Below are 13,225 nucleotides of genomic sequence, written 5' to 3' on the forward strand. Positions count from 1 at the left end.
TTCAGAAATAATAAACAATTACATCTGTGTTGTTTCATATATTATTTCCATGTAAAATTATTTTATCATACCATAAAAAAACGTACATAGCAGTAAACCCGAAGGCTATTGTTACAAATACAGAAAGACTTGTCCTTTGTATTAGTGCAATTCTGTCAGTTGCCACAGAGGGGAGCCCATCACGGGATAATAATCACAACACAACGTTTCTCTGTTGATCACTCACAGAATGCAGCTGTGTTCGAGTCAAGTTTAGAAGTTTAGAACGAAGCAGGTACTGTCATTATCTCCATTTGACTTGTCACATTGTCTATAAGCTCTGAGAGAGTTAGGCTGGGCTATCACAGCCTAGTTTGAGGATAATGCACACCAGTGATGCTGTATCCAGTATGGGGATTCAACATAGGAATGGAATAGGGATAGGAGTAGAGAGCAGGCTCATAAGGGGAAGCATGGGTGTGTCCCGTTGTGGCATGACGGTACATAGGGTTGATCTGGGACTGAGGCAGTCTGTTGGTGGATAGAAAGAATGGGTGTACAGGTGGCTTCTGTCTAGAGTCTCCCCTTGTCCTGTCATAGGCTGGGACGAGGTAGGACACTGGTATGCTGACATTAGAGTGGAATACAGGTTGTTGCGTTGGAAGTGGCTTGGGCAACATTGCCGCGGACTTCTCCTTTTTCTCTGTCTGATAATGTCGAGGGACCATATGTAGTTTCTTAGTATAGATCAGATCATTATCATGTAACATGGGCCTATTTGGGTTCTGATGGAATGTGTAACCTGGTCGAAAGGGTATAGGCCGCAAAGGCTCCATAGATTTGGGATAAACTTTAGTGAAACTGGAGGTGGATGGAACCAAGCAAGATCTAACAGTATACGTGCAGGACGTTGGTGGGGATATTTGGTTAGTTGGACGTCTGTTACTCCCATTGCAGACAGGGCTCCATACAGAATTTTTACTCTGACCTTTGATAGAAACTGTGTCACCCGGTAGAGGTCTGACCTGAGGGAAATCTCTTTGTCCTCCAGGGAAGCCAACGTATTTCTTGACATCAGGGCTGCAGCTCTGAGGCTTGTGGACCCCACTGCAGGCAGATATAGGTTTGCTGGAAAAATGAAGAGGTACTTCTGGTTTTGGAACTGGGGGCCTCTCTTCAGTTAGTGCTGGACAGTCCTCAGAGGAGATGGAGTAGGGGGATTGGCTACGGGAAGAGGAGGAGGACGGAGGGAGAGGAGAGCCCTCAGAGGTAGTGCGTGTCCGGCTAGAACGTACCAGCCCTGGGGACTGGGAGCAGTGGATCACAGAGGGCCTGCCCTTACGGTCCTGTCTGGGGCTCTGACAGTCCTGGGACTGACTCAGGCTGGCCTGGGCCATACGCTTCTTCTTCTCCAGAGGGGAGATGATGTCTGAAGCAGCAGACTGGACCTGACCTGGCTGGGATAGGGAGTACGCTGAGGAAGAGAGGTCGTCACTGACGGTAGTCTCATTGTTTGGTGGAGGACGGTCTGGGTGGAGCCTTTCAGCTGGAGTGGTCCATGGAGACGATGGAGTAGAGTGTAGCTGGCCCTGAAATAATACAACATGGAGAGGTCACTTCCAGTCGTACAGTTTGGGGTACAGTAACTGTATGACAATCATAGGCTGGAGTAATAGAAAACAACTAGTGACTTTTATGACAATAGTCACGAACAGGTGAAAAGTGAAGTACCTCAGAGTCTGTCTCCTTTTCCAGATGGGGCCTCTTCCTCTTGCCCTCAGACTTGCTTCCCTCAGGGCTCCTCTTGTACTGTTTGCGTGGTTTGCTTGGAGGCAGAGGTTTGTCCTCCTCTCCCCTCAACTGTCTCTCAAAGGGTAAAACAAGCCTGTATTGAACACAAAGAAATTACACAATGAAAACAGGCAGAGATGGAGTGAATTGAAGACAGGTTATCTGGAGCAGTGTTCACCTCTCATAGTGTCTGCGGGTACAGGTAGCAGCGCTGGTGCTGCCTGGGCTGCCCCCCAGCTCATCATACACATTCTTCCACAGCCGTCGTGCTGTCACCTGTTGGAAAACACACCATAGTGAGAAAACACATCCCTCTAAGTCCCTCATCCAGAACCATTATGCATTAATTTGAGGTAAAGTATACGACCGTCTAATCTGTCTTTTTATATTAAGAATATTTGGAGGGGGCCTCCCGAGTGGCGCAGCGGTCTAAGGCACTGCATTGCTAGAGGCGTCACCACAACCCGGGTCGGCAGGGATGTACTTGTCCCATCGTGCTCTAGCGACTCCTTGTGGCGGGCCGGGCGCATGCATGCTGACTTCAGTTGTCAGTTGTACGGTGTTTCCTCTGACACATTGGTGCGGCTGGTTTCCGGGTTAAGCGAGCAGTGTATCAAGAAGCAATGTGGCTTGGCGGGTTTGTGTTTCTGAGGACGCATGGCTCTTGACCGTCGCCTCTCCCGAGTCCGTACGGGAGTTGCCGCGAGGGGACAAGACTAACTACCAATTGGAAATCACATAATTGGGGAGAAAATGGCGTAATAAGTACCACAAAAAAAAATAGATTATATGGAGGGAGATGATTGGCCCATTACTAAAATAGAGAACAATGTCTTACTACAGGCTAAGCTCCTGTGAACTGAATTGGCATTTCATAGAAACCCTTCCTCTCTCAGCGCATTGAGTGTGTACACATGCCACAGAGTGGAAACTTCATTCAGCAGTCAGTGTGGACTCTGCTCTTAATGTGGTGGGTATGGTCATGTTTACATCCTGTCAACTTAAGATAAAGGTTCCACACAAGAAGCTAAGCTGCATGGTCTCTTTCGCAACATAAAAAAATGTGAGTAGCTGCCACTGCTATCTCTGTGTGATCAACAACCAGGTCAAGTGTAAAAAAATATAGAACTGTACTATATGGGTGTACTCACAGAGTCGTAACTGCCAAGCTTCTCAACAGCTTTGTAGATTTTCCACAGGTTAACTGCAAGCAGAAACCATATGCATTTGAACATTGGGGACATTGCACAGTTCTATAATTCATATTATATTGTATCATTACCTATGAATTTGTCTTAACACATGCATTTACAAACTACCCCAAAGATTGAGGTGATCTGGGGAGCAGGGAAAACGTATCTATATAATAGAGATTGAGTAATAAAGCTATGGCTAAATCCTTTGAACATGGACTCACTCTGCTTAAAGCCCAGGTGTGGTATCCTCTCTATGGGTGTGCCTCTGTCCTTCATGAAACAGTGCAAACTGGCTATGAAGGACCTCTCCTCTGTCTCCATTGGGCTAGACCTGGGAGGCTCCTCACATTCACTGTCTGAGTCAGAAATCTCCATCGCTGCAGAATTCTACAGTAAAGACCATCAGATAGATGTAAATCCAAATTATATGGATGCATACTATTACTGAACATATAAGTCTTCAAAACAGAACTGAAAGAAGAAAATAAAACAATCATACATTAGGAAACTATTATTATTTTTTTTTTTAAATGATCTCAATGCCTTTTCTTGGGCAACTAGAATTTCAAGTGAAACATTCAGAACATGACAGAGTTGGCTTTACCACTTTCAATAAGTAACCATACATCCTGTATAAAAGGGAAACCAAGAGACATATGGGGTTTTCGGTCTAGACCTGATTATCAGCCTGGTGACAAGGATGTCTAGTTGAATAACAAATATGAAGATATCGAGCTCTTTATACAGTATGAAAAGGTCTCTTTCCCACCAAAGCCTTTACTCACAAGACCTTTGTTATACATTTATTTTCCACTGACATGAAAGTGAATGTCATGAATGTAATTTAGAAATTACAAAAGACTGAGTAGCCTAGCAAGTAGTTCACATGATTAGAATATGTTCCATGAGAATGAAAAAAAGAGTGAGGTTAAAATGAAATTGCAATTATCTGTTTGAAATGATCAGTAGAGCTCTTGGTCCAGCATACACAGTAGTTTTCAGAGGCATATTTCAGGATTAGATTATTATGTTGAACTTGGAGCTTACTCTGTAAAAACGTTGTGTAAGCAAACACAAACCAAACACAAACGAGTAGAAAAGGGAAAAGTCACAAAATGCGGTGAATACCAAATGAGAAATGAAACAGTAGAGGCATGCAGAAATAAAGCCCTGAACAGATTACTGTCCTTACATTCAATGCATTCATTGGGATGAGAAGTGTCTGACACTTCAAACTGGTCAAACTGACCCTAAAATTACCAAGGTATAGGAAGCTGATATTCACAAAACTACAGGCACCGTGTCATCATAATTTGTACTATAAATATTTGAAAAGTAAAACTATTATTTTTGGCAACAGTCAAAATTCTCAAAGGGACAATGTCTGATTATATCAGTTTTGTGCACAAGCATACAGGTTGAATTTGCACAGAGCTATGGACTGATAGTGTACAAGTTTGATATTTTTTATTACAATTTCTGCTCTCAAATGAGAGCAGAAAATGAAATACTGTATGTCAATACAATATCCCAATCCAAATGACCGAATACAGAGACTATTTTGTTTCTGTGGCGTATGCTGAGCTGTAGGCAACTGTCAAGCAGAGTTTCATATTGAATCAGGTTCCTCTCTGTGGTTACTGGTTCCGAGAAGCAGGACCCAGTAGTGAGTAATAGTGAAGATGTAGGCCCCTATTTGGGATAGCCCTGACTGACTCACAGCTCTATACAGCTGTCCCATAGACACGGTTCCCAGCTATAACACCCTATCTTTTATCAATGGGCCTCCTCCAGCACCATGCAATGTTCTCTCGCTTTCGTCTTCTTCCTGCCTTGACTGGCCAGCTGCTGCTCTCTTGCCAGCTCTCTCTCTTGCTATGGATACATTTCCATGACTTACGTTGGGTAGTAGGTTATTTTCAAAGTCATTTTAGGACAAGTGCTTTACAAATTTGTAGAATAATCGTTCCACACACAGCCATCTTCACATCTAATCTAATCAATGAGATGAAAGTTACAATGCAAAGTTCTTATGAACAAAGCAAAAGCATGTATGACTGGAATATGGATTAGTCATTTAGGGCAACATTTCCAGAAAAGCAGAAATAGTCTTTTTCTGAAAACTTAATCCATGTGTTGCATATGACTACTGAACAATGTGATGAAACAATTTTTACAGTAAGCAGTATATATTAGAAGATAAGCCTATTGTTTTATTTGTATACTATACTGAATAAATGTATCCATGGCTGGACCACAAAACAGAGAGATGTCAGTCAGCTCTACGCGACATAGGTTTCATACAGGAAACGACTGCAGTCCGAGTCATAAAGCCCACCATACAATCATCATAGTTAACCACACGAAAATAAGGCATGAATATCGTTGTGAAAGACTGTCAGTAAACAGCATCTACATTTCCACCACATTCACATTTTGGAAAAGGGCGTAGGAAATGTTGTCGTCAATGTGTCGATAAGACTCTCACTATGATTGTTGGTGGCGTGCCGGGTTGATGCTATCGACAGGCCACTTGTCACCACAGAAACCACTGGGCTTTCATCTCACAGCAATGTCTTGGAAATTTGATGCATCTCTGCACTAACTTTTATTTTCTCATCTTCAATTACCAGAACTGTGTCTAGTGGAACTCCAGTTTCTGTTTGTAGAGAGAAATGTATATTCTTTCACGCTCTATGAGACACCGCCTACTTACTATAACATTAAATAATCACTTTACTGATTACTGATCTGAGGAATAAGATAAAACGATCAGATGTGATATTGCATGGCGCCACTTCCCAATGGGTACAAACGTCAATTCAACATCTATTCCACGTTGGTTCAATTTCATTTCATTGAAATTACGTGGAAACAATGTCTATTCAACCAGTGTGTGCCCAGGGGGTTAGCAATATTATTTCATTGATGATGAGGATTTTCTGAGGAGTGTATGCAACAATGAACATGTGCAAAAAGTAAACATATAAATACACTCCTCAATAACAACTTCCATTAAATGTGTTATTTGTATAATTTAACTCATTCCCTTTTCCATATATTTCTGTTATCATATTGTATGCCCACACATTAAGTCAGACATATCAGAGACATGTAAAGAATATGTACTGTATGAAGAAACAAACAATTCTTCAGAAAAAATGTATCCCTTTATAGGAGCCTAATACTTGACATGCTAATTTGATGTTTGAAGAAATAGAGAACTGAAAGCAGGGGGAAATGAAACACACAACACAAGAAATTAAGGATGTAAACATACTGGACGTGAATGTGTTCTTGCAGACACACATCAAAATTGAACTCTCTCTTTCCAATGTGGATGTAAATTCTAAATTCATGCAGAAAAAGACAGCCAAGTGTCTCAAGCTGCCTGGAGTCAATATGAGTCATATATGACCTGTCCTGTCTTACCTGGTTCAGTGTCCCCTCCACACCTCTGCCCTCCTCCATGACTGGTCTCTGACTGGTGTCTCGCTCCCCTTCAGGATCAAATACTGCCACAAGGCACAGAGAAAAGACAGTCACAACTAGGCCAGAGCACACACCCTCCACTCCATATGGGCAATTTGTTTACCATAAGCAAAGAATGGTGTATGTCCCATGCATCCTCAGTCAGGCCATTTAATGCAGAACAAGATGCAATGAAACCCTACCTATGTGAAAAGCTGATGCTTTGGTTCACCTATGATTGCATTTCCAGTCCTGTGCCAGCAGCAAGAACAAGTATACGTGTGATCTATCACTGAATATTCTGTAAGCTAACACACTCCAGTAACAACGAAAGAAAATGCAGTTTTAATATAAAGCCACATGGTTACAACACCACTTCCTGCTTATGAGTCTAACCGCAGTTATGTGGTACCCTGCCTGATATGAAAGCATTACAACATGTGAATGAAAATGCAAAATGTAATGTAAAACGCAGTTTTATTTTCAGTATTTAATTTGCATACTTTGATGATCAAATGATCATACACCAAACTCAAGGTAATACAAATGATGCCCCCCCCCCCCCCCCAAACACACACACACATCATTTTCAGGCAACATGTTAAGTGCTTGAGAATAGCCTTAGTACTGATACAAATTTAAAAGACTTAAAGGCTGTAGTTGATAGCAAATGGATCCATGTTCAGCCATGACAACTGAAAGTCAAATGCATTTGTCATTGAACACCCACATTCTAACCTCTTCCTCAAGGAGAGTAGCAGTCTCTTCAATAGCCCACCAAACATAATTGATATCACCTGTCTGCAAACCCAATATACAATTTTCTTTCGAAATCAGCTTGAATCATGCTTTCCATAGAACTTTGAGACCTTGGACTATAAGGTTATATCTGAATTTGTCAAAATTTTGTTGCCATAGCCTTGTTCTTTTCAATGTTCTCCACCTATATAGTACTCTAAATACCCAAATTCATGTTGTTATTTTCAAAATAATACAAGACAAAAATTGCTGACACCATTCAAACCAATGAGGGTTCAGAACTTTAAAGCCAATTATCTCAGAATAATCTTTTTGCAGATAGAAATGTATATTCCCAAGCTCTCGACTTCCCTAATTTATTTGTTCGAATATGTACATTAGTCAATGTATAAAGGACATTTTTGGAAGGAAAAGGGACGTTATTGTGGCAGAGTAAATTGTGATTGTGTACACAGAAAATTGAAGTACTTAGTATATCTCATGCAAATTAATCTAGTTTATACTAACCTGCTTAAAGCTAGAATCCTTAATTGAAACAATAACAATAGTCACTCCATCTACGTTTTGGTAAAAAGCTGAGGGATGGCCTTGGAGAAATGTAGCCACTCAAATTCATAGGCAGAGCTATGGATGCAAGGACTGACCATCCATGATATCAACCTTAGTTTTAATCATGTTTTGGAGGCAATACCGTGTGAGTTTATATTTACATTGTTTACAAACATTGGGGTATAACTTGAATTTTGGGTTCTGTTTCTGATGTGGTACAAAAGTTGAACTAAGATCATGAGCAATTTAGAAGTTTATACTCTTCAAGAATCAATGGGTATATATCATTAATGTATATGCCCAAAAATGTAGAAACTAAGGATTCCAGCTTTAAGTCATGATACATTGCAATTGACCAGTGTTCCAGTTTTATCAGCCCATCAGTTATTTAAATACTTACTTTCTCCAAGCCAGTAATTAGTAATGCTCCTTTAATTTTTATATTGGCTTGAAATATGTATGTCAAGTGTTTCTGCTTAGTGGCGAATTACAGTACAAGTCAAAAGCTTGGACACACCTACTCATTCAAGGGGTTTTCTTTATTTTTACTATTTTATACATTGTAGAATAATAGTGAAGACATCAAAACTATGAAATAACACATATGGGAAAAAAGTGTTAAACAAATCAAAATATATTTGAGATTTGAGATTCTTCAAAGTAGCAACCCTTTGCCTTGATGACAGCTTTGCACACTCTTGGCATTATCTTAACTAGCTTCACCTGGAATGCTTTTCCAACAGTCTTGAAAGAGTTCCCACATATGCGGAGCACTTGTTGGCTGCTTTTCCTTCACTCTGCAGTCCAACTCATCCCAAACCATCTCAATTGGGTTGAGGTCGGGTGATTGTGGAGGCCAGGTCATCTGATGCAGCACCCCATCACTCTCCTGCTTGGTCAAATAGCCCTTACACACAGCCTGGAGGTGTGTTGGGATATTGTCCTGGTGAGAGAAAAAAATGATAGCCCCACTAAGCACAAACAAGATGGGATGGCGTATTGCTGCGGAATGTTGTCGTAGCCATGCTGGTTAAGTGTGCCTTGAATTCTAAATAATTCACTGACAGTGTCACCAGAAAAGCACCCCCACACCATCAGACCTCCTCCTCCATGCTTCATGGTGGGAACCACACATGCTGAGATCATCCGCCCACCTACTGTGCATCTCACAAAGACACGACGGTTGAAACCAAAAATCTCAAATGTGGACTCATCAGACTAAAGGACAGATTTCCACCGGTCTAATGTCCATTGCTCGTGATTCTTGGCCCAAGCAAGTCTCTTCTTATTATTGGTGTCCTTTAGTAGTGGTTTCTTTGCAGCAATTCGACCCTGAAGGCCTGATTCACGCAGTCTCCTCTGAACAGTTGATGTTGAGATGTGTCTGTTACTTGAACTCTGTGAAGCATTTATTTGGGCTGCAATCTGGGGTGCAGTTAACTCTAATGAACGTATCTTCTGCAGCAGAGGTAACTCTGGGTCTTCCTTTCCTGTGGCGGTCCTCATGAGAGCCAGTTTCATCATAGCGCCTAATGGTTTTTGTGACTGCACTTGAATAAACATTCAAAGTTCTTGAAATGTTCCGGATTGACTGACCTTCATGTCTTAAAGTAATGGTGGACTGTAATTTCTCTTTGCTTATTTGAGCTGTTCTTGCCATAATATGGACTTGGTCTTTACCAAATAGGGCTATCTTCTGTATACCACCCATACCTTGTCACAACACAACTGATTGGCTCAAACACATTAAGGAGGAAAGAAATTCCGCAAATTAACAAGGCAGACCTGTTAATTGAAATGCATTCCAGGTGACTACCTCATGAAGCTGGTTGAGGGTAAGCCAAGAGTGTGCAAAGGGTGGCTAATTTGAAGAATCTCAAATATAAAAGATATTTTGATTTGTTTAACACTTTTTTGGTTACTACATGATTCCATGTGTTATTTTATAGTTGAGATGTTTATTTAAAAAAAATATTGAACCTTTATTTAACTAGGCAAGTCAGTTAAGAACAAATTATTATTTACAATTGACGGCCTACACCGACTAAACCAGGACAATGCTGGGCCAATTGTGCGCTGCCCTATGGGACTCCCAATCATGGACGGTTGTGATACAGCCTGGAATCAAACCAGGGTCCGTAGTGACGCCTCTAACACTGAGATGCAGTGCCTTAGACTGCTGCGCCACTCGGGAACGATGACGGCTTACCAAAGAGGTCTTCACTATTATTCTACAACGTAGAAAATAGTACAAATAAAGAAAAACCCTTGAATGAGTAGGTGTGTCCAAACTTTGACTGGTACTGTAAATATTTTATGTTTTATAACATTTATTTAAAATACAAATAACATTAAGAATCGTACCCTTTGCATAGAAAATGATGTCATGTTTATATGTACATGTATGTTTTTATGCCTCTATTAAAAACGTTCTGTCAGTTAACTTGCATCATGCATGAATTTCAATAGCCTACCCAATGTAAGTGCCATTTCACAACTTCCCATCACATTTGATTTCGTCTAATTAAAACGTAAATGTGTGATCGACGTTACAAAAAACAATAGGCTGTTGTCTAACTGCAAACGTTGAAATAAATGATTAAACAGTGCCACAATTTGCAGCCTACGTCATCATTATAACTAAGTGTGTGCTTTTGACAAGACATGTTGATTCCTCTCCAGCTAAAAAAAATAAAAGCCGATGGTGCTTAACAGGATTAATAAACTTCCAAACTGTTAAGAAAAACAACTTACCCATTTGCAAAATAATCCTTTGACTCGCGATTTGAAGAACGTTTACTTTGTTTCAGCACCACTTTACTGAAGAAGCTTCTCTAATTTAGCACACCTCGAAATAAGACGTTGTCAATGGATTATTATTGGTTGGTCATGTCTCCACTACAGCAAGTGAGTCTGGGAGTTGAAGTTTTAGACTCTGGGAGTTGCAGCTCTCTGAAACCCCAATAGTAGTCTCAAGGTACATTGAATCAGTTTTAATAATTGTTTACTCTCATGTAGCCTTTCTCAAATTGATGACCTGAGGCAATTTGTAATGAGTTCACTAGACTAGGCTACAAAGATGTAAAAACCAAAACGAATTATATATTTTATCGTTATATAAGTGCACATGTTGAACTAATAGCAAAAGAAACATTTTGTCTGAATAGTCATAAAAATATGATTATCTGACATTCTGATCTTTTCAACAAAACCACACATTTGCATTTCATCCATGGGAATAATTTGGCCAATCATAATCTATATCTATACATAAACTTTGAATTTGGAAAATAAGGCTGTATTTAACAAAAACCTATCAAATCAAATGCAACTGTCAATATTGGTGCAACAAACTATTTTATCCAGATTTGCTTTAGAAGTTTCAAAAGTCAGTGAAATTCTTCCACTTGTTGCAGATAGAGTATGACATTTAGATATATGTTTAACCTTTAAATGTCAAAATAACAAAACTATCAGTTGGCTGGCCTGATCTCAGAGGGATTTTTTTTAAAGACAAAACACCCGTTTCACTGCTGTTTGAAATAAGGATTGGTGAAATAGAATTACATTTTATATACTAATGACTTGGGCAAGTGTTGAGCAATTTCACAGAACTTACAGTTGGTCACGTGCATTGGTTAAAAACATGTCATAACTATATTACTGTTCTTCTTGGTTTGTGCAATTGTGATATTGATATGAGTTGATAAAATTTTTCATTTGACTCAGATTGTGATCACATGTTGAATTCACAATTTACTTGTATTAAGCTGATGAAAACATGCACTTTTAGCTCGATGTAAAAGTGTTTGTTAGATCAGGAATATATACTGAACAAAAATATAAACACAACAATTTTACTGAGTTACAGTTCATATAAGGAAATCAGTCAATTGAAATAAATTCATTAGGCCCTAATCTATGGATATCACATTACTGGGAATAGATATACGCATCTGTTGGTCACAGATACCTTAAAAAAAGGTAGGGGCGTGGATCAGAAAAGCAGTCAGTATCTGGTGTGACCACCATTTGCCTCACATAGAGTTGATCAGGCTGTTGATTGTGGCCTGTGGAATGTTGTCCCTCTTCAATGGCTGTACAAAGTTGGTTGATATTGGCAGGAACTGGAACACGCTGTCATAAACGCCAATCCAGAGCATCCGAAACATGCTCAATGGGTGACATATCTGGTGAGTATGCAAGTCATGAAATTACTGGGACATTTTCAGCTTCCAGGAATTGTGTACAGATCTTTGCGACATGAAACAATTGCTGAAACATGAGGTGATGGCTGCGGATGAATGACCTAATGGGTCTCAGGATCTCGTCATGGTATCTCTGTACATTCAAATTACCATCGATAAAATACAATTGTGTTCATTGTCGATACCATAACCCCACCACTCTGTTCTCAACGTTGACATCAGCAAACCCCTAGCCCAAACTACGCCATACACGTGGTCTGCGGTTGTGAGGCCGGTTGGACGTACTTCCAAATTCTCTAAAACGATGTTGAAGGAGGCATATTGTAAAGAAATTATCAAATTATCTGGCAACAGCTCTGGTGAACATTCCTGCAGTCCACATGCCAAGTGTATGCTCCCTCAAAACTTGAGACATCTGTGGCATTGTGTTGTGTGACAAAACTGCACATTTTAGAGTGGCCTTTTATTGTCCCCAGCACTGTGTAATGATCATGCTGTTTAATCAGCTTCTTGATATGCTACACCTGTCAGGTGGATGGATTACCTTGGCAAAAGAGAAATGTTCACTGACAGGGATGTAAACATATTTGTGCACAAAATTTGAAATAAACAAATTTATTGTTCATATGGATAATGTCTGGGAACTTTAATTTCAGCTCATGAAAGACAGGACCAACACTTTACATGTAGCGTTTATATTTTTGTTCAGTATACATTGGACCTCGCAGGAGGGTTCTGTTCACACTGAGTCATAGTGAATCTTTACAGAATGCAAAATGATTCTACAAACCACCAGATTAACTGTTTCTTTACAAAACATATACATTATTGTATTTGTCAATCTATCCCTGAAATTGGAAACTTATGGAATTGTAATTCAAATAGGTATATGTAAATCTCAAAGATCTAAAATTCATGGCACCTATAAGTTAATACCAAGATAAACTGAGCATTGAGAATAGATGAGAAATTTGATGTAAAGAAAACCCCCTGCTATTCATCTCAGTCTTCCAGTGACAGAGGGGGTTGTGATGAGGTCAGCAGACTGTAAACTGAACCAGTTCAGAAGAAATGTTGTCATTCCAATCAGAACAGGTTTGACTCACAATCCTGGGAACGTATCATCTAATGGCCTTCTAGTCACACTTTGCATACTACCATTAGAAAACCACTATAGGCCTACATCTTTTCTATTTCTTTGTCATGTTTTGTGACTTTGGGTTTCTTGTAAGTTTCAACCATTTTCAGTAACACAATTAAATAACTTTTTAA

At 39.9% G+C, this 13,225-nt stretch overlaps 1 protein-coding gene across 1 annotated transcript; it reads right to left on the reverse strand.

The window, feature by feature from the left end:
* Positions 1-30: 30 nt before the first annotated feature.
* LOC129853576 (AT-rich interactive domain-containing protein 5A-like) lies at positions 31-10,588 on the reverse strand. Its single transcript, XM_055919753.1, has 7 exons — positions 10,500-10,588; positions 6,399-6,481; positions 3,188-3,353; positions 2,922-2,974; positions 1,949-2,046; positions 1,711-1,864; positions 31-1,568 (listed from the first exon to the last, which is right to left on the reverse strand). Exons 1-7 carry the CDS (start codon positions 10,501-10,503, stop codon positions 342-344), a joined length of 1,785 nt encoding a protein of 594 aa, XP_055775728.1. The 5' UTR covers positions 10,504-10,588; the 3' UTR covers positions 31-341.
* Positions 10,589-13,225: the final 2,637 nt, after the last annotated feature.

This window comes from Salvelinus fontinalis, chromosome 4 (genome assembly GCF_029448725.1).
Source record: "Salvelinus fontinalis isolate EN_2023a chromosome 4, ASM2944872v1, whole genome shotgun sequence".
NCBI classification, from domain to species: Eukaryota; Metazoa; Chordata; class Actinopteri; order Salmoniformes; family Salmonidae; genus Salvelinus; species Salvelinus fontinalis.